At 43.7% G+C, this 23,961-nt stretch overlaps 3 protein-coding genes across 5 annotated transcripts in view; 1 reads left to right on the forward strand and 2 right to left on the reverse strand.

Annotated features, from left to right (window-relative positions):
* The window catches only part of pkhd1l1.1 (PKHD1 like 1, tandem duplicate 1), a 30,803-nt gene extending 24,569 nt beyond the window's left edge, over positions 1-6,234 (reverse strand). The window contains exons 1-21 of the mRNA XM_086013731.1: positions 6,141-6,234; positions 5,996-6,053; positions 5,657-5,734; positions 5,424-5,568; positions 4,936-5,044; positions 4,789-4,846; positions 4,611-4,704; positions 4,286-4,339; positions 4,109-4,182; positions 3,910-3,952; positions 3,613-3,683; positions 3,418-3,528; positions 2,845-2,949; positions 2,040-2,305; positions 1,874-1,965; positions 1,228-1,387; positions 1,016-1,151; positions 732-875; positions 479-633; positions 291-401; positions 63-206 (exon numbers count right to left, since the gene is read on the reverse strand). Of these exons, the coding sequence (XP_085869857.1) occupies positions 63-206; positions 291-401; positions 479-633; positions 732-875; positions 1,016-1,151; positions 1,228-1,387; positions 1,874-1,965; positions 2,040-2,305; positions 2,845-2,949; positions 3,418-3,528; positions 3,613-3,683; positions 3,910-3,952; positions 4,109-4,182; positions 4,286-4,339; positions 4,611-4,704; positions 4,789-4,846; positions 4,936-5,044; positions 5,424-5,568; positions 5,657-5,734; positions 5,996-6,044 (2,199 nt within the window). The 5' untranslated portion in view covers positions 6,045-6,053; positions 6,141-6,234. The remainder of the gene's footprint in view (positions 1-62; positions 207-290; positions 402-478; positions 634-731; positions 876-1,015; positions 1,152-1,227; positions 1,388-1,873; positions 1,966-2,039; positions 2,306-2,844; positions 2,950-3,417; positions 3,529-3,612; positions 3,684-3,909; positions 3,953-4,108; positions 4,183-4,285; positions 4,340-4,610; positions 4,705-4,788; positions 4,847-4,935; positions 5,045-5,423; positions 5,569-5,656; positions 5,735-5,995; positions 6,054-6,140) is intronic.
* Positions 6,235-7,481: 1,247 nt separating this feature from the next.
* eny2 (ENY2 transcription and export complex 2 subunit) lies at positions 7,482-10,775 on the reverse strand. Its single transcript, XM_086013737.1, has 6 exons — positions 10,660-10,775; positions 9,317-9,412; positions 9,157-9,227; positions 8,734-8,804; positions 8,569-8,643; positions 7,482-7,770 (listed from the first exon to the last, which is right to left on the reverse strand). The coding sequence occupies exons 3-6, from the start codon at positions 9,222-9,224 to the stop codon at positions 7,694-7,696; spliced, it is 291 nt and encodes a 96-aa protein (XP_085869863.1). The 5' UTR covers positions 9,225-9,227; positions 9,317-9,412; positions 10,660-10,775; the 3' UTR covers positions 7,482-7,693.
* nudcd1 (NudC domain containing 1) lies at positions 9,139-23,363 on the forward strand. 3 transcript variants are annotated; one of them, XM_086013734.1, is made up of 11 exons: positions 9,172-9,276; positions 10,693-10,774; positions 11,273-11,427; positions 13,178-13,363; positions 13,553-13,736; positions 14,079-14,279; positions 16,437-16,644; positions 16,714-16,858; positions 17,258-17,383; positions 19,845-20,004; positions 21,886-23,363. In XM_086013734.1, the coding sequence occupies exons 2-11, from the start codon at positions 10,759-10,761 to the stop codon at positions 22,173-22,175; spliced, it is 1,671 nt and encodes a 556-aa protein (XP_085869860.1). In that variant the 5' UTR covers positions 9,172-9,276; positions 10,693-10,758; the 3' UTR covers positions 22,176-23,363. The 3 variants fall into 3 exon arrangements, with proteins under 3 accessions (XP_085869861.1, XP_085869860.1, XP_085869859.1); XM_086013735.1 differs by lacking the exon at positions 10,693-10,774 and having other exon boundaries at positions 9,139-9,276; XM_086013733.1 differs by lacking the exons at positions 9,172-9,276; positions 10,693-10,774 and adding an exon at positions 9,570-9,809.
* Positions 23,364-23,961: the final 598 nt, after the last annotated feature.

Consider the following 23,961-nt stretch of genomic DNA (forward strand, 5'->3'; position numbering starts at 1 on the left):
TGGTATTAATCCAAATAAGCGTCTCAGTTTCATCTGTGCAGCCATAAGTAAAGCGGATTTACCATTGGATACTGGTTCAGGGAAATTTCCCCATAGGCATCGCCGGACGCTTTGGTATAACTTTTCGTGAAAAGAACCTTTGCGTTCTCCAGCGACCACAAGCCACAGAAAGCGTTCCTTACAGGGGTCCCTCCGTCGTTGCCAAACTGCTCAATGGAAGAAGCAGTCAAGGTCGTTTTCAAAATCTAAATTTGACTAGACGATTATTTCAGCACCATCACTTCACTGACCATGGAGTTGTCATCTTCATAGTCCTTGAAGAACATTATTTCTCTTTCTTCCTCGCCGAGAATCTCAACAGGACACTCGGCCTTCATCAAGTCCTCCAAAGCCGACCGGACCTGGTCATGGTCCCACAAAATGTCAGTTAGCTTTGCCGTGAGCATGAACACAATTTGGAGTTAATCTTGGAACCGACCTCGAAACCACTGGCATTGTAGGGGATGGGTTTTGAGGCGATCCCTCCCCAGAGCATGGTGAAGGTTGTCATGTTGCTCCTGCCTTTGGTCACCTCGGAAACGGTGATGTTGGTGTACAGGTCATGACTCTCGTAGTAAAGAGGTTTGAAGTCACCTGAGAGTGGAAAAACGGGAGGAGGTTCTACTGAAGTCATGTCGACAGAAGAACAGTGCAACCCTCAGAGAAAAACAATAAGCACGCCAAGTTCTCACCTCTGTCAGAATTGAAGGTGACCGTGAAATGAACTCCATCGGCATCCTCGTCCCTGCTCACTTGGACAGTGTCGGGTTTGATCGACCACAAGCTGTTCAAGGCTCTCTCCATCACAGCCGCTGTGGCGCTCACCGCGATCGAACCTTAAAGGGATTCAAGATCATGCGTTGGATGGATCTTTTTGGGGGATTTTTGATTGCCGATTTTAGAACTGAAAATAATGAATACACAGATTCTCCACAGGTGCGTGGCTTGTCGGATTTTGACAGCGCATCTACGTTACCAGTGATTGCGCCCTCATAGCGCAGGCGGAAGTAAGTGCTTCCACACTGAAGGCCGAGGCAGCTGCTGTTGACGCTCACTTTCTGCACTTCTTTGACACCATTAGCACTGCTGGGCCACGACTCCAAGGTAAGCGTCTGGAAGATGCCACCAACAGGTGTTAGACTCACAGAGATCCACTTTTGGAAGCTAATGAGACTAACATCCACCGACCTGTTTCTCATCAAACATCTCGGATTCCACCAAAATATGCTGGACTTCGTTGACAGCATCGTCCGTCTGGGCTTCTGTGAACGGGCTGTCTGGTCGGAACATGGCCAAGTTGATTCCGGCAGCGCCGCCGTGCTCTTGTTGCAGAATTTCAATGTAGTATCTGCAGGAACAATGGAATGAAACTGGCACTTTGCAGCTCTTATCAACATAGAATTAATATTGTAGAATTCAGTGGCAGGCCATGCATTTAGCACCTGGGCCTTCGGTGGGGATTGACCAAATTTAATCCACCTTACATTGAACAGTTTTGCTGTGACCAACCAGTAATCAGAGGCCAATTAGAAATGTGATTGGTTCAAAAAGAAGTCCCATTGCGTATATAGTTTAAGTTACATCGGAAAGCATTTTTTATTCTGAAGGCCTTGGGCAGATTAGATTGACATGGCAGCACATAAGAGGCTGAAATCTGACTGAAGAAAACTTCCTAATGCACATAGCGGAAGCAGTGCTGCCAAGAGAAATGCTAAATGAAGAGAATAAACTGCTGAGAGTAAATTAATACAATTCATCGGAACGGATTTTAGAATTAAGCTTGTAAATGTTGTTCTGATGGCCCACCACTCTTCGAATTAGTCTTTGCACTTACACGTTTCCTTTCTCTAGCGTCATGACTTCGGACTTTTGTGATTCCAGCTTTGTGTAGTCTGAGACGTAGCTCGGCTGATAGGCCACTTTGACCTAAATGGGTGTTTGCGAAACAATTGTTGTGAGGAGGAAACATGAGATCCTGCGTGTGCTGTAAACCGTCATGCCTTGTCCTCTGGGCGGCTGGAGTTGCTGAAGTACAATTCGCAGCGATCGTCGCAGTTGAGGTAGATGGTGTAGTTGCCGCTGGCCGGCGGCGCAAAGAAGCCCGTGGTTCTCGTGCTGAAGTAGTCCAGTTCCAGCGGGAAGTTGTGGGGCATGGAGTCGATCCACTGCTCCCAGTAGCCTTCTTTGCTCTCGTTGTAGCCGGGTATGTCGGACAGCTGTGACCGTCTTGTGTTGTTCCACACCTGCATCTTCAAGCCTCGGCCACCTGGGTTGGATGCCAAGTAAGGAAGTCGGTTTTAGTGGAAAGTCAACCCAAAGAGGTGCACTGGAACTCAGCGTCAACAAAAGCTCAATTCCGTGGTTGCTTTGAAGGTCGAATAAAGTGTTAACCGAGCATCTGTTAACTTTCGCGTGAACAACCTGAAGCCCGTACGGGTTAAGCGTTATCACTCTCCGAATCATCCGTTCAATCAAGCTTTTGTCACTGCAGAGTTCCAGTGCAGTCCTCCGGAAAGACTCCTTGCTTTCTGGTATTCTCGCAGGCCTTCCGCTGTGTGGCTTGTCAAGACGAGGTCCTGTTTCCGATTGTTTGGCCGTCCTAACAAGCTTAAGGTAGTGCCTGATGCGTGACTTTCAAAGTCATTTATCATCTTATCTCGTTTTGGTAAAAACACAAAGAATCAAAGTGTTGACAAGTCATGGCGAGACACATGTGACACGTATAGCACGTCCTTCCGCATGTTTGAAATTCTTAGGGTGGATGGAGATGAGGTGGCTGTGGACATACGCATCGGAGCGTCTCACCTGGGTAGACTGTCATGTTGTTGGCGTGGCTGTCAGGCATCTGCCGCCTTTGTGTCACGCATGTGATCTTGTCATCACGCAGACTCTTGATTTCACACGGCAGCCCTGTGAACATTTTTCGGGAGTGGGGCACGGTACCAAGGAAGAAACACATACGATTTTGGTGCGGATGGTTCAAATCCAGGATTTGAGCTTTTCAAGTGCGTTGGTATTTGTTTTCATGATTTGGTACCATTAATTTCAGGCTAACAATATACTTTTGGTGACATATTTGCTTGGTGCTGTGCCTTGAGATTTTTTTGGGGGACTTAGCAGAGGCAAGTTAAGTGGCCATGAAATCTGCCAGAAGAATCTGTGCAATTATCCAGCTCGTTTCCATTGTTGTCAAGTACAGTATGTGCACGTTGCTTTGAAGAGGATTATCACTGTTGCGTGCGAGCCCACAGACATTGTTTTCTCTTTTGTCATTTTATGATTGACACGCAGTCTGCTGTGGCATCGTCACGGAAACAAGGGAAGGGAGTGAGGCGGGTGGGGGGGGGGGGGGGGGGGGTATTGCATATTTCTGATTACCTCCCACGAGGACGCGGGCCGGAAGGTCGGTCTCGTCGAAGAAGCGACCGTGGATGGTCAGGAGGGTTCCACCCATGACGCTGCCGTCGGCAGGCGTAATGTCCGTAACCTCTGAAATGCGGAAAATCAGAGCACGGTTGAATAGGATTCTGGTAACTTGTAAATATACTGTGAATGATTTTAAGTTTTACCCACCTGCAAATGTCTGAAACATGGAGAGGTGTCCAGTGCTTGAGACCTTGATGAGTTTTTTCTCGGGTAAACTCCTGCATTTGAACGTCACTGAATTTAGTTTTTCATCGAAATGCAAACATAAGTCGTTTCTACTTTAATAGCTAGGGGGGAAAATACGATGGCCACCCACTGACATCATGGCCCTGATCACAATTGTAGGAATTAGTCAAAGTGTGGTTAAAAGTGATGATAGTTATTATAAACTATTAAAATTTATTCTCCGGTGGCAACATAATTAAAAAAATGATTCCCCCTTACCTGCCATAATTTGCATCCAAAATGTAGCTCATGTTATGATGTCCTGTGGAAGGCAGTTTAGGGAAAATTAACATTTACAAATTAAATACTACAATTTATACATAAAAACGATCTCCTTTGGCCTAATCCTAACTATATTCAGTAAATATTTATACCAAAAAAATATTTACAGCATTTTTAGTCAGCGACCATATCTTACCGACATAAGTCCCTGTTGTTTTGCAGCTCATATATCCCCAGACAGAGGTCTCTGAATCCAGCCTCAGATTATATCTTCAAAAACACATAACATAATTAAAGTACTCATGGAAATATAAATACATTGCAGCTTCCTCAGTAACTATGAAATACATTCACTTTTTTTCCGAACACTCACAGTTCATCAGAATCCGGTTTGAGCAGCTCACATGGCATCCCCTTCATGTAGGCCCTGCGTGAACGAGCATTCGTATTCCTTACTTTCAATTTACAAGGTAGCTAGTGTTGGGTGGACTTTTATGCTATCAAAAAAAACAACAACACATAGCTAATATAGCTAATAACTGAAAAAATAAACCTTAGGCTACGTAAATGTGTTTTGTCGGATTAGGACTAAGCGTTTTGAATGCTGTTAGCCTAGCGCATCACAGGATTTGTCCTTTATTTTTTTTTCTCACCGCTACTTACCAATCACCCACTTTGGAACATGTGATTGGTCGTACCTGAGAAATCTGACGTTCCTTCCGTTGGAGCTCAGCGCCGTATTGCTGCCGTAGACATCTGTGAAAATGCGTCCTCGCACGGTCACCAAGGTCCCTGCGAGGGATGATTTTCAGTTCTTAGCAATTCCGAGTGTGCGAGTGAGTGATTTCAGCGGTTTTTGGAGATTGCAGATGTCACCTGGAAGACCGCTGACGGGACTGAAAGACTGGATGTTTGGCGTTTGGTACCATCTTGTCTGGAGGGGACAGTGAGATGTTACAAAAGGCCATAAAAAAAAAAAAAAAAGAAGAGAACTGTCTTTTTTTGGACTTTCAGGACTCTTACATAGAAGCTGCAGTGGTACGACTTGATATGACCTCTACATATGTCTCCAGGCGGAACGGGAATGCCGTTGATGCTGACACGGACCGTGTACCGGTCGCTCGGCATGGCTCTGCCAAGAAGATTATGTAGTAGATGAAGTGACACGTTCTGGCTCCAAATCATGTCTATGGTGAATTATTTCCATTACTATCCTCAAATTCTGCAATTTAAACACTGACGAGCTCAGCACGATTGACTCGTGGCTAACGTGTCGGCCTCACAGTTCAACTCTCAACTCCGTACTTCCCATTTGGCCTTTGCGGGGTACGACCTGGGTTGCCGGTTAATCTACCAAACCTTGTTTTTGGAGCGTAGGATTTAGCTGGAGTCATTGAAAAAAACAAACAAAAAAAAACCAAACACTCACGCATGGGGAAAACATTCAAACTCTGAATCACATGACTGTGAGACAAACGTGGATTCTCTCGATCTTTGTTTGTGGTCTCTACCTGGTGTAGCACATGATCTGGTTGCCATGCGTGGAGTCTCTCTCGACGTCGCACGGGATGGACAAAGTGTCCGACACCAGCGTCACTCGGTTGCCAAACATGTCGTTTTGGGGATTGAGCTGGAACTGTCCCTCTTGAGCGAAGCCTTTTTGTGGACAAAATAACAAACGAGGGGCCACGTTAACCGTGAATGGAGTATTTGCAAGGTCTCACTTTGGGGCTTCTGGGGGTACCTTCGCCTGTCAGGGTGAGACGCGTCGCTCCCTCTGTGCTCCCTGTGTGCGGCCGCACGTAGTCCAGGCGCTGAGCATCTGAGTAAAACAACATCACGGTCAGTTGGATGTAATCAGGGGTTTCGCAAAGGTTCGACAGTACGACCTAAAAAAAATATGTGAAATTCATAGAAATGTTGAGAAGATGATCGATTGAGGATGGAAATGGGATTATTCCTGTTGTTGATCCGGCTGCTGTTGTGCCCGTTGTTCTCTCGTTCCTTTTGACTTGACTTGTGCATCGTCAAATTGCAAAATTTCGACTGTTGCAGTGAGAGCAGTGTAATCATTTTTACTCACAGCTGCAGCAGCAAAGTGCGAGGAGCAGAGCCGCCGGTCGGACCTTCATCCTTAGCCGCTGCAGCATCAGAAAAACAAAAATTGTCAATTTGAAGCCAAATGCAAAAAATACCAACGTCTAACGCTCAGAAATTCATTTTCTCACCTGCTCCCAGTCACAAAAACCTTGAATGTGTCTTGGGGTCTTCAAGGAAGGAAACAAGACACTGGTAGTGGTTTTTTTTTTTTTTGTTTCGTGGTTTTCTGTGGCGAGTGGTGGCTCTTTATGAAGGTGGCCTCACCTGCAAAGAAGTGGGATGAGCCTGCAGGTGAGCTTCCACGCCCTGATGCTCGAACCATAACGAACAGGTACTGAGACAAAAGAGCTGTCAACTTGTGAGGGGGTATCAGGTGTCACGCTTTTTCCTAAGCTAGTTTTATCGCTAAATGGAATGTTTTTGAAATATATAGACAAAAGCCACAACATTCTTGTACAAAGGCTGGGCCAAGTGTGGCCATTTAAAATGGTACATAGACCAAGCAATTACATTGAGAGTCCTGTTATAGTTGTTGCATTAGTTTTGCAGTCCCCCCCTCTAAAAATAGCTGAAAAGTATTCATACTGTACATGTTTAAAAAATGTTCAATCACGAAATGATTGTTGAATTTATTTTATATACAACATTACAATTGTTCAATCAAAATGAAGAATTTTACATAGACATTTTTCCTACATAATTTGAATCGATTTGAATTACATTAATATAAAAATAGTTTTAAAAGAATGAATTACTGTTATTTTAACTTGATAAAAAAAAAAATTCTAATATTTTCCCAATATGTAAAAAATACATAAAACAATACATTCTTTTTTAAAATTTATGACAGACAGGAATTATTGTAGTTAATCGCCTTTTTTTTTACATAGTACTTTTCAAATGTATGTTAAAGTGTTAATTTTACAGACATTTTTACTTACAAAAAAACACATTATTTTGAGGTGAATTAATGAAGTAAATACATTGCTATCAATGAAATCTAGGGGGGGGAGCACCAAAAATAATGCAAAAACATTACAGGAGTTTTGATAATGTAAATGCTCAGTGGGGCAGATTTTCCCACTCCAGGTTTATGCTGTATTATGTGGTGGGTTACTTGGAAAATGCGAATATGAATACAAAACGGTGAAAAAACAACACAAAAACCTGGCATTTGACCAGGGGTGTGTAGATTTTTTATAGCCACTATAGGCGACATACTGGATTTATCTTTTGTTATGTAACTTTAGCGGCTGTACCAGTGGAAATATAATTTATTACATAAGATGCTTTTAAGATGCTGTGAAACAAAGGCAGCAGCGTTTTTGTTTTGTTTTTTTGTCACGCTGTCTCTGCTGTCAAAAAAGAGACGACAACAAATGTGACACGTCTTGAGAATGCATCACGTTTTTGCATGCGTTCAAAGCTATATAATTAGTCTGGTGGAAAAGGAAAGACAGCAAGCACTGTTAACCAAAATAGGCATGAGTTTTATTTTCTCCAAAAACTGCTTGTATAACAAACTAAAAAAAAAAAAAAAAAATATGAAACATGTTACAAAACAACATGATGAAAATGAACCTCAGTCTCTATTTTATCTATGGATCTATCTTGCTAGCAAAAGTGGATAAAAGAAAAAAAAAAAAGAAAAAAAAAAGAAAGTGGACAGCAGTGGTGTTGTTCACAAGGCCGCATGTTGAGCTAGAAACGCTCGGATTCTCTGCAGGAGCTCCTTTTTCACGCTGTCGGGAACCAGCGCTAAGGGAGGGAGAAAATAGCAAAACTGTCAGCCACACAGCGTAATTGCCTATAACATTTTTATCTTACCATCATAACAGCGATGCAAAACACCAGTGTGCTTGCTAAAATCGATTTATTTTTGTGTCTTTGCAGATTCTCACTCATCCACGTCACGGTATTCCAAAATCTTAATTCATAATTCATAATTGTAATTTGATTACAATTTTTGTTCCGACTTTCCTCCAAACATACATGAATGAGTAACTGCATTACGTGTTATGATTGTGATTAGTAATGAAGGGAAAGTAATTTGTGTTACTTTTTTGGAAAAAATTATTACGTAAAAGAACTTGGATTTCTGAGATTTAACGGGCAATTTACATAGATTACGATAGCGTAGACGGTTACATTGGTGTCTATTAGAACTTTAAACCACAGCATATATATTTGACACAACACTGACAGGCATGTATTCTTTATCCTCTTCAAAGAGCAACTAATTGCAGCTTTGTTGTGATCTCCGTTTCATTAAATCGCCATGTATTATGTGTTACACTGCCCTCTTGCGTCCACCATGTGCAATGAGTACAATATTGTAGAATATTTTTCTGATTTAAAAAAAAAAAATGTTTTGGTGGTCTTTTATGGGGAGTTGGAACAGATTAATTGCATTTCCATTCATTTCAATAAGTATCTGATTTGAGATATGACTATTTTGATATGAGCGTGGTCACTTGGTGCAAATTCTGATCCCTGTGATCTGTGGATCACTGTGCAATCAGCGACGACAGCTTCAAGGAATCGCGTGAGCATTACCTCTGCCTTTGGGTGTGATTTCGTTGACGAGGTCCTCCACTGTGACATGGTCCAGGCCCTTTTCTCGAATGACGTCTGCACACACACACACGGGGTGCAATTAAACACTTATAAGGAAGCTACTTTAACAAGAGTACACAAAATCAGCCCAATCAGAATCACTACCTTTGCAGTGCGCCTTAAGCTGATCCTTCCAACCGCACTCCACCAGCTTTGCCCTGAGCAACTCCTTCAACCTGCAGCCAGAGGTGGTAAAAGTACTTACGTTGAAGTACAGACATTTGTGCAGTAAAAAAAAAACACTTGGGTCAAATTAAATGTACTGATTCAACTTCTTTAAGTAAAGGTAAAAAGTGGTCAGAAAAATAAATAGTCAAGTATAGATACCTTAGAAATCTATTCAAGTACAGTAACATAATAGTATTTGTACTTTTTTAGGCCTGACACAATATTAGGCACAGCGGTACATTCTCACTCTGCATAGTGCAAGTGTACCTAATGTTGTGGCCTAACGAGTGTACAAAATGTCTTAAATAAATAAATAAATAAATAAACGCCCGTGACTGTAAAGGACTGCAGTTTGCTCACCGCTCCCTCTCGCCCATTTCAATCAGCTTCTGGTTAATCGCAGCCCTCATCTGGGAGTCCTTGCTCATGGTCTGACGGAGAACAAAAGCAAATGAGCACATACGGACGTATTTTAGCGAGGTAAAAGAGGAATTAATAGTGAAAATTTGCGTCGGTTTACCTTTTTAATGGATGTGATCGGCTAGGGAGCACGTTGTCCCTTGTTAACAATGCAACGGCTAAAACACGGCATGATCTGCTTGGTTCCGCTCAGCTGCTGTTGTTCGACCAATATACATGTATATAAAAATATAATAACTATGTTATTTTATATGTTACTTTGTTAAAATTGTATTGTCGCAGCCGTCAGTCCAATTTGAATGTTTTAAAATGAATTTGCTGGTTTCTCAACCTCTCATTTCCCCGTCCGTTGTTAAAATATCCCCGGCTGGAAACAAAAATTGACCGCGTCAAAAGTGCATGGCAACGTCCCCCTCCCCTAACAAAAAATAACAAATATATCCGTGAATCTGGACAGTTTAAATACAAAACTAAAACCATGACCACGTCGAATTATACCCTGAAGGTCAACAGAGAGCTGTTGGACCCAAACTTTGAGAGTTACCGGCTATCCCTGGACGCCATACCGACGTACAACGTTGAGCTGGACGCTGGTAAGCTTCAAGTTAGCATAAAACCTCCACAAGTCACAAACTTAACACAATTATCTCATTTTACACGCATAAAAGCCTCATAACTGCTATGCTCCTTATTTCAGTTATTGATAAAAACGTTTTAAAACAGCCTGAATTCGCTACTGCTAGCTAGGTTTAAGATGAAGTCTGCCAAAGTCTGATTGATTAATTAACAAATCTCGACGTCGTCATATATTGGCCATCGTAATCGTTTTACTGAATATGTGTACAATTGCATGAAGAAGGTCTTAAAGATGCAACATTTATTACAAGTAGTGCTTGCAATGCTGCAAGATTTAGTATCAATCCGATACCAAGCATAATAGGGCCGATATTGGACTGATACGTTTTAATAATTGAAGTTTATTCATCATGAAATCTGTCAAGTATTTTCATGACTTCCCCCCTTTGGATTATTACTTTGGACAGTGTTCATAAGTAAAAAAAAAAAAAAAAGCGTTTTATCATCAGGGTAAACGTTTTGGTTCAAGTACTGTAAATATAGTAAGTATAAGGTATCCGCATTTACAGGTAATGTTGTACTTTGATTCATTCAGATCAGAGCTGTATTATATCAGTATTGTATAAATTCCAGTTGATGTACTCATTGAATTTCACATCTATGTGATGAAACAGATATCGCAACACGTTTGTGGGTGGTCACGTCGGCCTCACAGATCGGAGGTTTTAAGTTCAAATCCAGACGTGATGTTTGCGTGTTCTCTCTTCCTCATCCATTCCAAAAAAAAAATATGCATGTTTGCTTCATTGAAGATTCTAAATTGTCCATAGACATAATTGTTCGCGTGTCCCGCAATTAACGCCTAACCTGCTCCTTCTGTCATGCTCTCGTCTAATGTAGATTGGCTGGAGACCAGTCCTGTCGTTCGACGTACGCTGGGCTAGGCCCAGCTCACCCACGGCCCTAATGAGTTTTGATGCAGGTTTGTGGGTCTCATAATGTGAGGCTAAGATAATTGGATTGGCCTACACCCACCATTAAACCTCTAATCAGGCCTATTAGGTGACGGAAAAATGGCTCATCATGTAAATTGCACAATTTGTCCATCTTATGAATAGAGGTGCTCTTTGTGATGTGGCCACATTATCCTTTTCTACGGCTGGCCGATATGGCCTTGTCATAAAATCTCTCTTCCCATTGCAATTGATTTTTCTCCTCCTTAGGTGATAGAAAAAGTAAATGACAATGACAGCATCCCATGATCAGAGCATGAACGCCAAAAAAACCCAAAAGTAATTTCAGATATTGCTAAAAAAAATTCAATCATTTAAGTCCGTAGCAAAGTGATAAATAAGGCTCTACTAAATCTTTCTTTTTTTTTTTTTTTCAATTATTATTATTATTTTTTTAAGTTGCAAAGTTGGCCTTTGCTATGTCTTTCTTCTCCCCTTGACCTTTCTACTCTCTCGTTGGTATGCAGCCGTGGAGGAGGTGACGTTGAAAGATTGCCAGTACACGCTGGAGCACATGCGTGCGTTTGGCATGTACAATTACCTCCACTTGGACCCCTGGTACCAAGACAGCGTGTTGTTTGTGGACTGCAAAGGGCGAGTGCTCAGTCTCACCGTCACTCTGGTAGGCCTCAAATGATTCCTGTGTGTGTGTGCGTGCGCGCGTGCGTGTGCGTGCACGTTTTCTGGCCGCAATCCCACACTCTTGTTCATTTTGCAATGAGGCTTTGATGCCGCTGACTCACCAGCAGGTGGCGACCAACAGCACCACATGTCTGGATGCGCTATGTATCTTTCATTGCACCCACTAAGAAGCAAAGGGGTGGTCGAACTTTTGTGCTCAAGGGCCACATTTGATATTCCAAACAGACAGATGGGCATGGTAACTCTATAGGTGAGTGTATAATGATATGTGTATGCTATCGGGCGGAAGCCTTTGGTCTATTTAAATTGATCATTTTAATTCAAAAGTAATAATCCATTCTCGTTTTTAATTGTATTTCATGTAGTTAATACGATAAGCGGTTTGGATGGTGAATGAATAATTACCATTATTAAACTAATCCTTATACAAAAGAATTTTAAATGCTAAATTGTTTATTTTAATTGTGTCTTATTTTATCATTCACAACAAATCAATTAGATCAGTGATTCTCATAGTATGAAACACAGGCTCCCTCTAGTGGTACGTGACAGAATCACCGCCTAACTACAATTGAGTTCTATTGAACTGGTTTTACATTTGCATTTCATTTTGTGTGACGTTTGTTTTTAAACTTACAACGTTTTTATTCAAATTTTATGTGCAATATCCTTTGAATTGAATCATCTAAGTACAGATGGTTCATTTTTCAAGGGTTAAGCCTGGTATTAATGTTCAAAATAGTGCATAGTTTAATCCGTTTTTTACAATAACATCTAAAATAGCCTCTAGGAATTAAATGAAAAACTTAGACCTTACTACCCTGCTAGAACTAAGTGTTTTTATAGTGGTGCCAAATGTTTAAGAATCACTTAACTGAATAAGAAATTGTAGAAATCGGTTGAAAACACATTGTAATTAACCAGTTTTCGGGAAAAATCAGGACTGTGTTAGCTGATATGACCGTTATGTTTTAAAGATGGAGCTCGGAGCACCACGGTGCTCTCGTGGTTGGCACGTCTGCCTCACACAGTTGAACGATGTTCACCCGCTGTCTTGTTATGTCCCAATCATCATTGGCATGTGTGTGTGTGTGTGTGTGTGTGTAGTCATGTTCGCGCTACAGATGTGGACGTGCAAGGCCAGTTAGCCGCGTAAAAACTCCCGGGACCTGTCACCACGGCAACGGGAAGGACACATCCGTCTATCACTAACGAGCCATGTGGGCGTGGCTGTGTGTCACGTCGTGTCTTTTATTTTTTTAGTTTTCCTTCCTTGCTTCTTTGATTATGTCTAAAGTGTAAGTTTTACTTCAGTGCAATTTTTCCCCATTAGAAGTACCAGTAAATGGCATAGAAATAGAGAGGTTTTGCTGGAATTAATCATGTAAGATACAGTAATTGTATTAACATGAAATTAATTTGTGTGCGTGTAATTAAGTTAAAGGGATTGTTCATATTGTGCTGAGTAGCCACTAAGTTCCATTTTCGGTTCGACAGTTTTCACACTTTTTTGCCGTCCTTGAGGCGCTTCTGTGCTCATGCCAAATTGTATGAATTAAAAAAAATAATAACTGGATGGAAGAAGATACGAATGTTAGAAAAATCAATGTTTTTTGAAAAAATATTGATTAAAAATGCCAGAATTTTTAGAAAAAATACGCTGTGTAATATAAGCTTGTCGTCGTCTTCTACGCTTCGTGTCATCTTTTTCTGTTTGTTTGCTGTTGCAGGACACGGCGCTGGGCAAGCCAAGGGAGGTCTTCCACCTAGCAACCGAATCGAACCAACGCGAAGACCGCGTGTGCCCCTCCCTCAGCCTCACGTCGGCCACCTGGGCCGCCCTCTCCGACGGCACCGGGCGACTCTACCTGCTTCGTACCAGCAAGCGGGGAGAAAGTACCCACGGAAAGTGGGAGGTTCGTATACTTACTGACTGACTTTTTATACATTTTTGGTTAGCTTTGGTTGGTCTGAAACCCGCTCTTTCCCACACTGTAATATGGTGTTCCACAGGGTTCAATTTTAGGGCCCCGTGCTGATTGATTACTAATCATATGAAAGATGGATGTAAATAAGGGTGTCATATTGGCTGTTTGTGTCTCCAGCCCCTGTTCACAGAGGACCTGGGCGACCCCTTTATCGTCCTCCACAGCGTTGCCCACGTGCAGGCGGGCGCCCACACGCTGGAGGTCCTGCTGCTCCGTGTCGTCAAGGACCCTCAGGAAACGGCGGGAAGTGGCTACTCGGTGACACTCGAGTGGATCACGGTCGCCAACACAACGGGGCAAGGTGCGGGCAGGAAATGAAAAGCCATTTGGATGACTTGTTCATCACAGAGGTTGGCAGCCATTTAGGGAGCAATGACCAAAAGGACACGGTGTGTCTGTCAGCCATTTTGATGAAATTTCAACGGGTCACTTGGTTGGATAGGCTAACTAAACGAACTAAAAAAAAAAACTCAAATGAATGTAACTAAACTGTACGCTTTGTTTTTGTGCTAAGCTAATATTCTTCCACTTATAAACTACATGCTTGTTGCCATTAAACATCTCTTTCAGCTCTCCGCCACATTCTGTTTTTTTTTTTTAACGTGACCGCAGGGGACTCGCAATGACGGATGTCTTTTCTCAGGTGTGGAGAAGAATTACGAAGTGAAGAAGAGGCGGCTCCTCCGTGGAAAGTCGGTGCCTCATTACGCCGCCGTGACGCCGCGGGGCGACGGCCTGATGGTGGCGTCGGAGAGGCCCTTCGCCTTCACGCACGTGGACGGCCAGCCCCTCCAGCAGCCGCGGCCGGCGGCGGATGAGCAAGCCGTGGAGGTGGAGAAGGCAGGTGGGTAGAAGACAAGCCGTTGTGTTTTATCCATGTTTAATTTGCTGTGCTGACGGCGTGTGCTTAGTCACAGCATGCGATGTATCTGACATTTCCTTCTCTTTGTGATGTATGATAGTGTTATTCATGCCTGACAGTCTGTCACTCATTACATTCATGCGGACCACCGGCTGTTTCTATTCATTGCCAGCTCTGGGAATACAGTAGACGTCCTGCAGCTTGCGAAGCACCATCATTTTTCCGTCTAGTGACCCCCATTTATTGCAGGAGTTCCAGGCCCACTCGCACTAGGCAGAAAAGATCAGTTCTCGTCGAATGGTGTCTCACGGAAGGCCACGGCTTATTGCTAACATAAAATGCAAATGAACAACGGTTCACCGTACAGTAATTGGTCCCAAGTAAATGTGTTGAAGTGATGCACCTTGATCAAGAGACTAGCGTTGCATGTTGGGGAGGAGCTACGTTTAGCCCGGGTTGTTAGTGGAAGTTACGGCGAGTCTTCGCCGGATTTCCAGTGCATTTTTTTTTTTTTTTTTAAATCAAATTGTCTGTGAGCCATTGATTTTTAAGGGTGTAGTGTTTCAAGTTGGGTTTGAAATGATTTTACGTGTTTTGGTAAGATAGTTTGCTGCATATGTAGAGTTGATACCATTAATCTCAGCCATTACAAACATTCTTAGGTCAAATTCCGTATCTCCGCAGGTGAAACGAAGAATATAGTAAATTCCTATACGAGATGTTTGAGCACAGCACATTCGTCATCATTTAGTTTGCACCCTTTTTACTCCTCTGCACACTGACTGGATAGCTTTTGGTTGAACAAATATCCACCATCTATTTGTGTCACTTCAGTTAGAGGAAGAGTGATGACTGGGGGGCCTCATGTTTGGCCCTGAAACCCCACCACCAATGCCGTATATATGTATATTTGGTTCTATAAATGTGTTTTTAGCAAAACTAACCGTTTACAAGCTCCATTTATGCAACTCGATTGAACATTTGTTTATACAACTGCAGGTAGGTCATTTCTGTCGATGTGTTATATTTAACAATATTTAATGTTAATGGCTTGGATATTAGTTGTTTAGTTCACCATTTCTACAATTGTCATACTTTTTAGTTCCTTTGCCTGGCAGGCAAATTCAATAGACCACAGTGCTTGTTTTCCACGTATTTCCACGTATTTGTACTCGCTGCCTCCCAAGTACACGAGCAGCGAGGAGAGCCTTGACGAAGACGACACATGGCTACACTATGTGTGCAGGCAGGCGGAATAATGGATGCCCCTTTTATTTTTTATTTTATTTTTGCTGGCTTAACTTTTGCACTTTTCCCGAGCTTCAGTGTGTCCTGCTTTCACTCCTCTCGTAAGAGTCCAACAAGGATCCGAGAAATGAGTTGTTGCCTGCCTGCCTGCCTGCCTGCCAAGTGTGTACTCGTGGAGTGAACCAACGGCCTCAGCAAATGACAAAATCAAAACGCAGGCCATTTCGCAGTCTCGTACTTGAATCGGTCGAAGGCTGCCTCTTGCTCGAGTTGATGATGATGATGATGGGGATCATATGTTTCCGAGACGGCAAACAACAATCTCATTTTCCTCCCCCGGCAACCTGGCGAGAGAAAGCGACCAGAGAAAGACAGAAAATGCCCCCCACGACCCGAACCTTTTCTTGGCATTCTGGCCTCAGGTTAAACGCTTTCCTCCCCGGTGTCACTCAGCCGCCCGGGATCGAAGACAGGAAATAAAGAGCATCGCCGTCGCCTGCGGGGAAAGCTCGACGACAAGCAAACTTAAGCTGGCATTCCGCATAAAGGCAATTACGTGACACAACGCATCGGCCTCGATGTCTGACTAATTGGATCATTATCCTCAGCCCAATCTGACTCATTAAAACAGCCAAAATGGCCACATTGATGCATTGATCAGTGCCAAGATCATTACACAAATGGCAACGTTTCATACAAGAGTGCCAGTCACACTTTTTAGGATGGCGTCACAACACAACACAGAATTTGCATCGAGAAGTGGGAACCGCCAAGATAGTATATGATTGGAATTTTTTTTGAACTATGATTCTAAGCGCTCCTCAAAACAAGTTTTTTTTTTTTTTTTTTGAAAGTCTTAATCATTAGCAGTCTGTCCCGCGCGCAATCCAGATCCCGTCTACTTCTGGCAGCAGACGTCGGACGACATCACGGCCAGCGTGCGCCTGCCCGAGGGCGCGACCAAGGACGCCGTCCAGTTCCGGCTGACGGCGGACACCATCAGCGTGGGCGTGCAGGGATTCGCACCCCTGCTGGAGGGCCAGCTGTACGCCTCCGTCGACCCCGAGGCCTGCGCCTGGATCCTCAGGGACGACAAAAGGTAAGCGGGCGCAAGGCTTTTAAAAAGTCCCGCTTTATTTGACGGCGGTGGTTATTTTGCTCTGCGCAGCCTGGAAGTGAGCCTGCAGAAGCGGACGGAAGGTCCCATGTGGCCCGAGCTGGTGATGGGCGACCGTCGAGGGGAGCACGTGATGAGCGACGAGCAGGCCGCCCTCGTCCGCGAGAGGCTCACCCACCTGACCTCTGAAGACGTGGTGAGCACCTCCCCCCGCCGCCCACCAATGTCCTCATCAACCACCTCATTCTTCTCTCGATGCTTTGTTTCTGCTCTTACAGCCTTGCTTTGTTCCACTTTGCCTTCATTTCCGATTAAATTGATCCCTCCAACTTTTAAATGAGCCTTCATCTGTACTCTGTAGTGATGAACACACCCTTCAGTTGCTCAGAGCCCCCCCCCCACCCCCGTCCCCCTTTCCTTGGCACGTCATCACACCCTTGGTTTAGACGTTTGGGGCCCACTTCCTCTCAGCACTTGTTAGCGTCATCTGTTCCCACTCCAGCGTCTCCATGCTAATCAAGGCCTGCGTTGATGCTAATAAATGCAGAACAAGAATAACCCGTCGCCTGTGCGCTCTCTCTGCCGGCTTCCCCAGCACGCAAATCCCGACCCGGACAAGCCGGCCTGCAACTCTCAGGAACTGGAGGACTGTGACGGCTACCCTGAGGACACCTCCAGCCTCATGCACTTTGACGGCGAGTCGCTCAAGACCACTCAGGTGGTGAGTACTCGCGGCGCTAAACACTTCAACGTGACCACCGTAACGCTAACACCAATAATGGTATGATTTACAGAACGTTTGACTGTTTTACAATACTTTGTCATTCAGTATTTTTCTTTTTCTTTTAAGCAAAAATCGGCACAAAATCTGTCAGTTCATGCCTTTACGGATTGTGACGCGTCGACAAACTTACCAGCATCCCCACACTCCTGCTACATTTTTTGAAAAAGATCAAATTATCCATCGGCCATTCATTTTTAATTGCAGATCATTTTGAAATTGTATTTTTGTTTTGGGATCGTATTTTTTACACCCTGATTATGACGCTCTGATAATGACAACAAGCACCTACTGGAGGAAGGTTAACCATTTCTGCATGCCATATGATGTATGAAATATGAACGTGAACGTATGCGTTTCTTTCTCCTGTCGGGCCGAGTGCTGTAGTTCATTTGTGTGGGCTTGTTGAGTCAGCGCCGTAATTGAAAAGCCTTCGTTTTAAATCTCATCAGGAGTCCGGCCACCATTTGCTGACGTCTATTGACCATTCCTTTTTGGGCGCGCTTTTTCTTTTTCGAGAAACATCTCTTAACGACGTACTTCCAATCAGACATGGTTCCTGTAATAACGCTTTGCTGCTATTGTCCATTACTCTGAGTTGTGTATTGTAGTACAGCATAGGCACTTAGTATGATGTTTTTATATGATTTACGGTGACATTAATGTCGCGCCGAGGTATACTTTGTCATTTACAGCCCCCTCCGTCAGTGTTTTATTGCTTCTAGCTAGAAATGGACTTGTTGTTGGAGGCCCTTCCATCCATCCAGGTGAGAAACAGCTGCCGGTGACCTTCCCGCCACCTTTTTTTTTTCCTCCCAAGGTGAACAGCGCCTGGCATGGATGCTATTTTTATCAGCAGCTCATCATTCGTAGAAAACATGCGGCACACGAGCGATGGGGCGCTTTCTTTCAGATATTTCTTTTATTTCTTTTCATTTTTTTGAAAGAATGGAAGGGAACGAGTCTGAATGATGTGTGTTCCAGAAGGCTTAATGTCCAGGGCTAATGGCCCTCTCTCTGTTTGGTTCTCCGTCCATTACAAAGCTCCCACGGGAGTCCACTTCACGGCCTAATGAATGAGAGGCTCATCATTGGCTTGAATGTAAGCGATGCTGTGTCTTTCCGGAAAATGAAAAGCCCTTTAATGTTTTCCCCGCTGCTCACAAATAGCCATCCGCCCTTTTTGAAGGCCGCCGCTGCCCGCGTGAGCATGTGACTCAGTGCAGGCGTGCGTTTATCACAACTTCATTCTGGAAGTCTTATCTTGCTATTTTTCCTGCAGCCCTCTTTGTGTCGGCTTGAATGTTTTTTTCTTCTGTCAAAGACCTTTCGTCTTTCAATTGTGGCGCATCCTAGTCATCATTAGGACTTTTCATTCTGGGCGAACAAGATGAACTCCCCGGCCTCATGTTGGCTATCTGCCTGAAAACAAGAGTCGGCCAAACAGGAAAAAAAAAAAAAAAGATTAAATTGATGAGCAATCGTTTGTAAATAAAAAAAACCCAAAGGCAGCGGTTCACTAGTGGTCCTCCTTAGATCTTGTCCCGGCAACAGCCTCACTCACATCACCCTTCAAGCAGGAAAGGAAGGAGGGGGGGGGGGGGGGGGGGGGGGGGTCTGCAGTAAAGCAGGCCAGAATCGCTGTAGCTGAGTGCGTAAAAGATAGCCGCCTTGTTTCTGATTTTTGGTCCGGTAAATTTAAAACCCAGAAATGTACTGTTGCACCCCATCCCACTAGGTGGCAGTAACATGATGAAGCTAACCCAAGGACAAGCACCATGACAACAAAAACATCTTGGATGCTCACTAGACTCAAAAGATTTCTTTCTCAGCCATTCCTCGTCCTTGCAGGACATTTCATGTGTTGAAGTGTTTTGTTGTTGTTGTTGGTTTTATCGCGCAATTGTCATGAAGGTTGCTTTTTATCGCAATTATGGAAGGTCAAAAGCAGGTCAGGCGCGCGGTGAAGAGTGTTGAGCTAGCGAGGACGGACTTCAGGTATGACGGCAAACTGGCGTTTCTGCTGTTTGCGCCTGTGTCTGTTTAAAAAAAAAAAAGGTTCTTCCTCTAGACCTGCTTTTGTAATGTCGGCCTTTGATCGCCGCGCCCTCGTCGGCTTTTGCATCGGGTTCTTGTGAGATCGCCACCACAGCGGCGGAGCGGTTGCCAAACAATAATGAGACGACATTAAGCATCAGTGCGGCATAAGGGCCGTGCTCCTCGACATCGGCAAATGCACAATGACTCATTGTTGACAACATCATGCATAATGTCTATTAGATTTAAAAAAAAAAAAAATTTAAAAAAACAACTCCCTGCTTTCAGACTTGATTCACAAAAGTCCGGCTTCTGATTTCCAAGTCAGTAACTGATTGGGTAGATGCTTGCTGTCCGCCCGCAGGTGAACCTGGGCAGCCATCAGTACCTGTTCACCGTCACCGTGGACCCGGCCCAGATGCCTTGCCTGTGCCTGCGCCACGACGTGGACGCCCTGCTGTGGCAGCCGCGGCCCGATCGGCCCGCCGACATGTGGGAGCACGTGGCCACCTTCAACGCCCTGGGTAAGAAAGTTGGCGCTCGCCGGCCCAACGCTTTATCGGCTACGTCGGCTCACTATCAAAAAATGATCAATTATTTATTCAAATCAATGTTGATTTTAAGTTTAATTGCCAGCGCCGTTTCTAAGATTTTGCCCCCCTTTGGTGTAGCTAGATAAGGTCAGCAAAAGTATGATGAAATGTATTCCTCTCTGACATGATCTGTGTAAAGGCAGAGTTGTGGATACAGCTTTTTTTTCTATTGCGCCTCATTAGATTGAAGTATTGTCAATGATGTTGTGCCGTGTGAACACGCACAGAAAGTCACCAGCACATAAATCAACTTACGATGTCATTATGCAGTCACGTGCACTTGGCTACTATTTATTTGTAATCTTGTGGAGTGGCGGCAGCCCAGGAGCTCCTTTCAATCTGCTGTCATTAAGCTCCAACCGTATATACTCGTTTGCCGCCCACGCCGTCGGAGGCGCTTTTCATTTCCATTTGACGGCTGCCACATCTTCATTACTTTTGGCCAATTTGCTCGACTCCTCATGAAATGTGTATTGCACTTGGAGTGCCCGCCTTAACTTTTGTTAATTGAGTCGAATGGGGATCTGCAAATTTGATATTACGTGCAAATATGCAAAAACATGCTTGGGTTTTTTTTTTCGTCATGAATTTCAGCATTACATTTATGGTCCTCTTGAAATTAGATCAAATGAAATACCGGTACTTTTTTTCAGGATGAATTATTAATCCATTGACAGCCTTCCCCAAAAACACCAACTAAAATGGTTGTTATTTGTTTTGTTTTTTTTGGAGAATAGAAAAAAAAACATACATTAAATACAATAGACAGACTTAAACTGTTAGGTTGATGATGTACACGTGAATTGATGACGAACCACAGAAGAAGACTAACCTATTTTAGTCATTCTTCGCAGAGGATAAAGAACATATCCCTGTGAGTTTTGTTATACTGCCTCTGCTGATGTTTAAATTTTCATAACCACTGCAAATTGATGTTAGTTTTGTTAGCCAATCTATAGCGTTTTCTAATTATGTGTTAGCATTAAGCTAGATGACTTTCGGCAGTGATATATTGTTTGGTTAAATACACAGCATGCTGTTGTCTTCTTTTATATTTAGTTTTACGGTAAAGTTCAATTGGGAGTGGCAATAAACAGTTTGAAGAAAGAGCAAGCCTAGGTATGGCTGTTTTATGATGGTCTCTCGGAAAAATAAAACTTCCAACCTAAGTTTGAGAGACGGTTAGCATAAATCTTATTAGTGCTAAAGGGGAAGCAGAAGAAGCAGTCGGCAGGTGTGCAAGGGGGACTTGTGCTAATCAGTTTTTTTTTTTTTTGGAGTGCAGGATAATTAGTTTTTTAGCCCCCAGAAAGCTTTGTGTCCTTTTGTTTATCACTTGACCCCCACCTCCCGCCCCCAACGAGACCACCGCCTGCCTCTTTGCATTTTATTAGGTTTGATGTTTTTGGTTTTTTTTTCTCAAAATAATACCACTCTATTCTCATAACGTTGTGACTTTTTAAGCGAAAAGTTTCAACGTCAGCTTTATATTTAGAGCCCTATTTTTTATTTTACAGCAAACCCCTGCTAACAGAGCTCCGGCCGTATCTAGTGAAAAGAAATGACCGCTCATAAAAGGTTGTAATTGCATAAGGATGCCACAAGATGGTGACAAAGCAATTAAAACAGAGTATCATAAAACACAACCACCATACATCCAGAGTGTACACAGTTGTGAATCCATGTTACATAAACACAATTTCTCAGTAGTTTCACGATTCAAGACAAACAAACCAGCTTCGCGTGAGGCTCATCGACAGTATTAGCTTAGCGTGCTAGCCTAATTGCGAGCGTGCGTCTCCTCTTTGCTAGGCTACGTGCAGGCGTCCAAGCGGGACAAGAAGTTCTCCACGTGCGCCCCCAACTTCTCGTACGCGTCGCTGTGCGAGTGCCTGCGCCGCGCCTTCATCTACCGCCAGCCGTCCCCGGTGGACGGCGTGCTCTTCAACAGGAAGCAGGGCCGGCAGGTAGGACAGGTTGCCAAGCAACAAGTGGCCAACCTGGACTCGGACAAAGCCGTGCTGGGCTTCAGGGCCACCGACGAGAGGCTCTTCGCCCTCACCGCCGGTAAACTCTTTGTGCTAAAGGTTAATAATAATTAAGATGGATGCAGAGCCGTCTGGAAAATAAACGTGCATCCCCGCGGAGCAAAATTGTTAAATGTCTGCTTAGTCCACGGATGGAACGACTTTTGTCATCAAGGGTCCAATTGGGTCACAAAATGGAAAGATTCGTCGAGGACGAAGGAAGAAAAAAAAAAGTTGAAATATGTGAAATAAAAATAATCAATTTCATTTTTTTTTTTTTTTTGTTACCGTCATCTTGAAGTGAATGAAGTCAACACGGCGCTCCCGTGTACATACTGTAAAGTCGCCAGTGGCGCCACATGGACATGCGCATTTACTATTCACCTCACGCCCGCCAATATCCCGCCACGTTGATAATTTCCTGCCGGTCCTTCCTGGTCAATTTGATTGCTCAGGGTGGGAAACCCTCAGCTTTGCTCCTTTTGACAGTTTGTACTCATTTGCATACATTTGCATAAACACTTTTGATGCAGTTTGACCTGGACCCTTTGCGTCTGCGGAATAACGATCTTGTTTGACGCCAGTGTGTTTTCAGCCTGCATGATGCGCCATCAATACGCCACCCGAAATGGTTAACTGTGTTATGCAAGTCTGTGTCGAAGACTTAAAGCGACACATTTTCGCTTCTTTGTTGACAAATATCGATGTGTTTCAGATATTTTATTGTAATAGCCCGCTGATAAAAAAAATAACACGAATATGACTTTGTTAATACGTAGGCTTTACATGGCCAGGATTTTAGAGCCGATCACAGATTAGCTTAGTTTTAAAAAAAAACGATAACCGATCAGCGGTCCTTCAGAAGATGGACGAATCTATTTTAACAACTTATTTACTGTGCGAGCTGACTGCTGCTATTCTCGGAGAATTGGAAACAATGGCCAATATTTGTATATAATTGATGCCCAATGAAATGCATCGGGGAAAAATAACCTCTATTAAACCCTAAAAAATCTTCCCAAAACACGAATAAACGTTCAATGCTCAGAAAATGGGGGTGTAATAGCACAATTGACCACTAGGTTGAAAACAGGAAGTGCCGTATTTCAATTCAGCCCACTTTTGATGTCAAGTCCTCTTCACTCCTGTTTTTTTATACCTACAGAAAGCGACAGTTGTTGAAGTACATTGTGAAATGATAAGTTTGCTGTATGTACAATTTTGATTTGTGTAAAGATATTTTTTCACTTGACAGTCATATGAGATCACGCCTGGCTGTGTCATTTTTGAGCTGTTCTCATTCATGCACTAAATACCGCAAAAACAATCAATCGTATCATCGCCATTGGCTCTTTACCCATCGGGTCTTCTTTCCCTTTTGCTTTTTTTTTTTTTTTAGCTGTTTTCTAACTGTGGAAAAGCCTCGTGTAATGTGATTAGAGGCATACAATTGAATCTCGCCTTCCCTGTCTGTTTTTATTAGCAGGCCCAAAGTAGACGCGCAAGGAGGCCTTCCGAGCCAACAGGTTGCCTCTCGCTCATTTCCCTCACGTAGTTGAAAAGTTGCGGCGCGGTGGCTGCGGCGCTCTTGCTAATAAACTTCCGTGCACGTCGTCCACGTCTGGCGTCTGACAAAGGGCCACCTCGTCGTTCGCCTCAGCAGAAGATGGATTTCTTTCCCCCCCCCCCCCCCCCTCCACGCACAAAACGCTCTTTCACCCCGCACGTCCAATGAGCTGCGCATCAGCGATTCGCCGTCTCTGCGGCAACCGCAAAGGACGCATAAACAGCAATGTTAAGTGCACAATATTAGGTACACCTGACTTGTCTGATGAGAGCTAATACGAGAGCCGTTGTAGTG

This window comes from Filicampus tigris, chromosome 18, assembly GCF_054856515.1.
Source record: "Filicampus tigris isolate MCC_2025a chromosome 18, RoL_Ftig_1.0, whole genome shotgun sequence".
NCBI lineage: Eukaryota > Metazoa > Chordata > Actinopteri > Syngnathiformes > Syngnathidae > Filicampus > Filicampus tigris.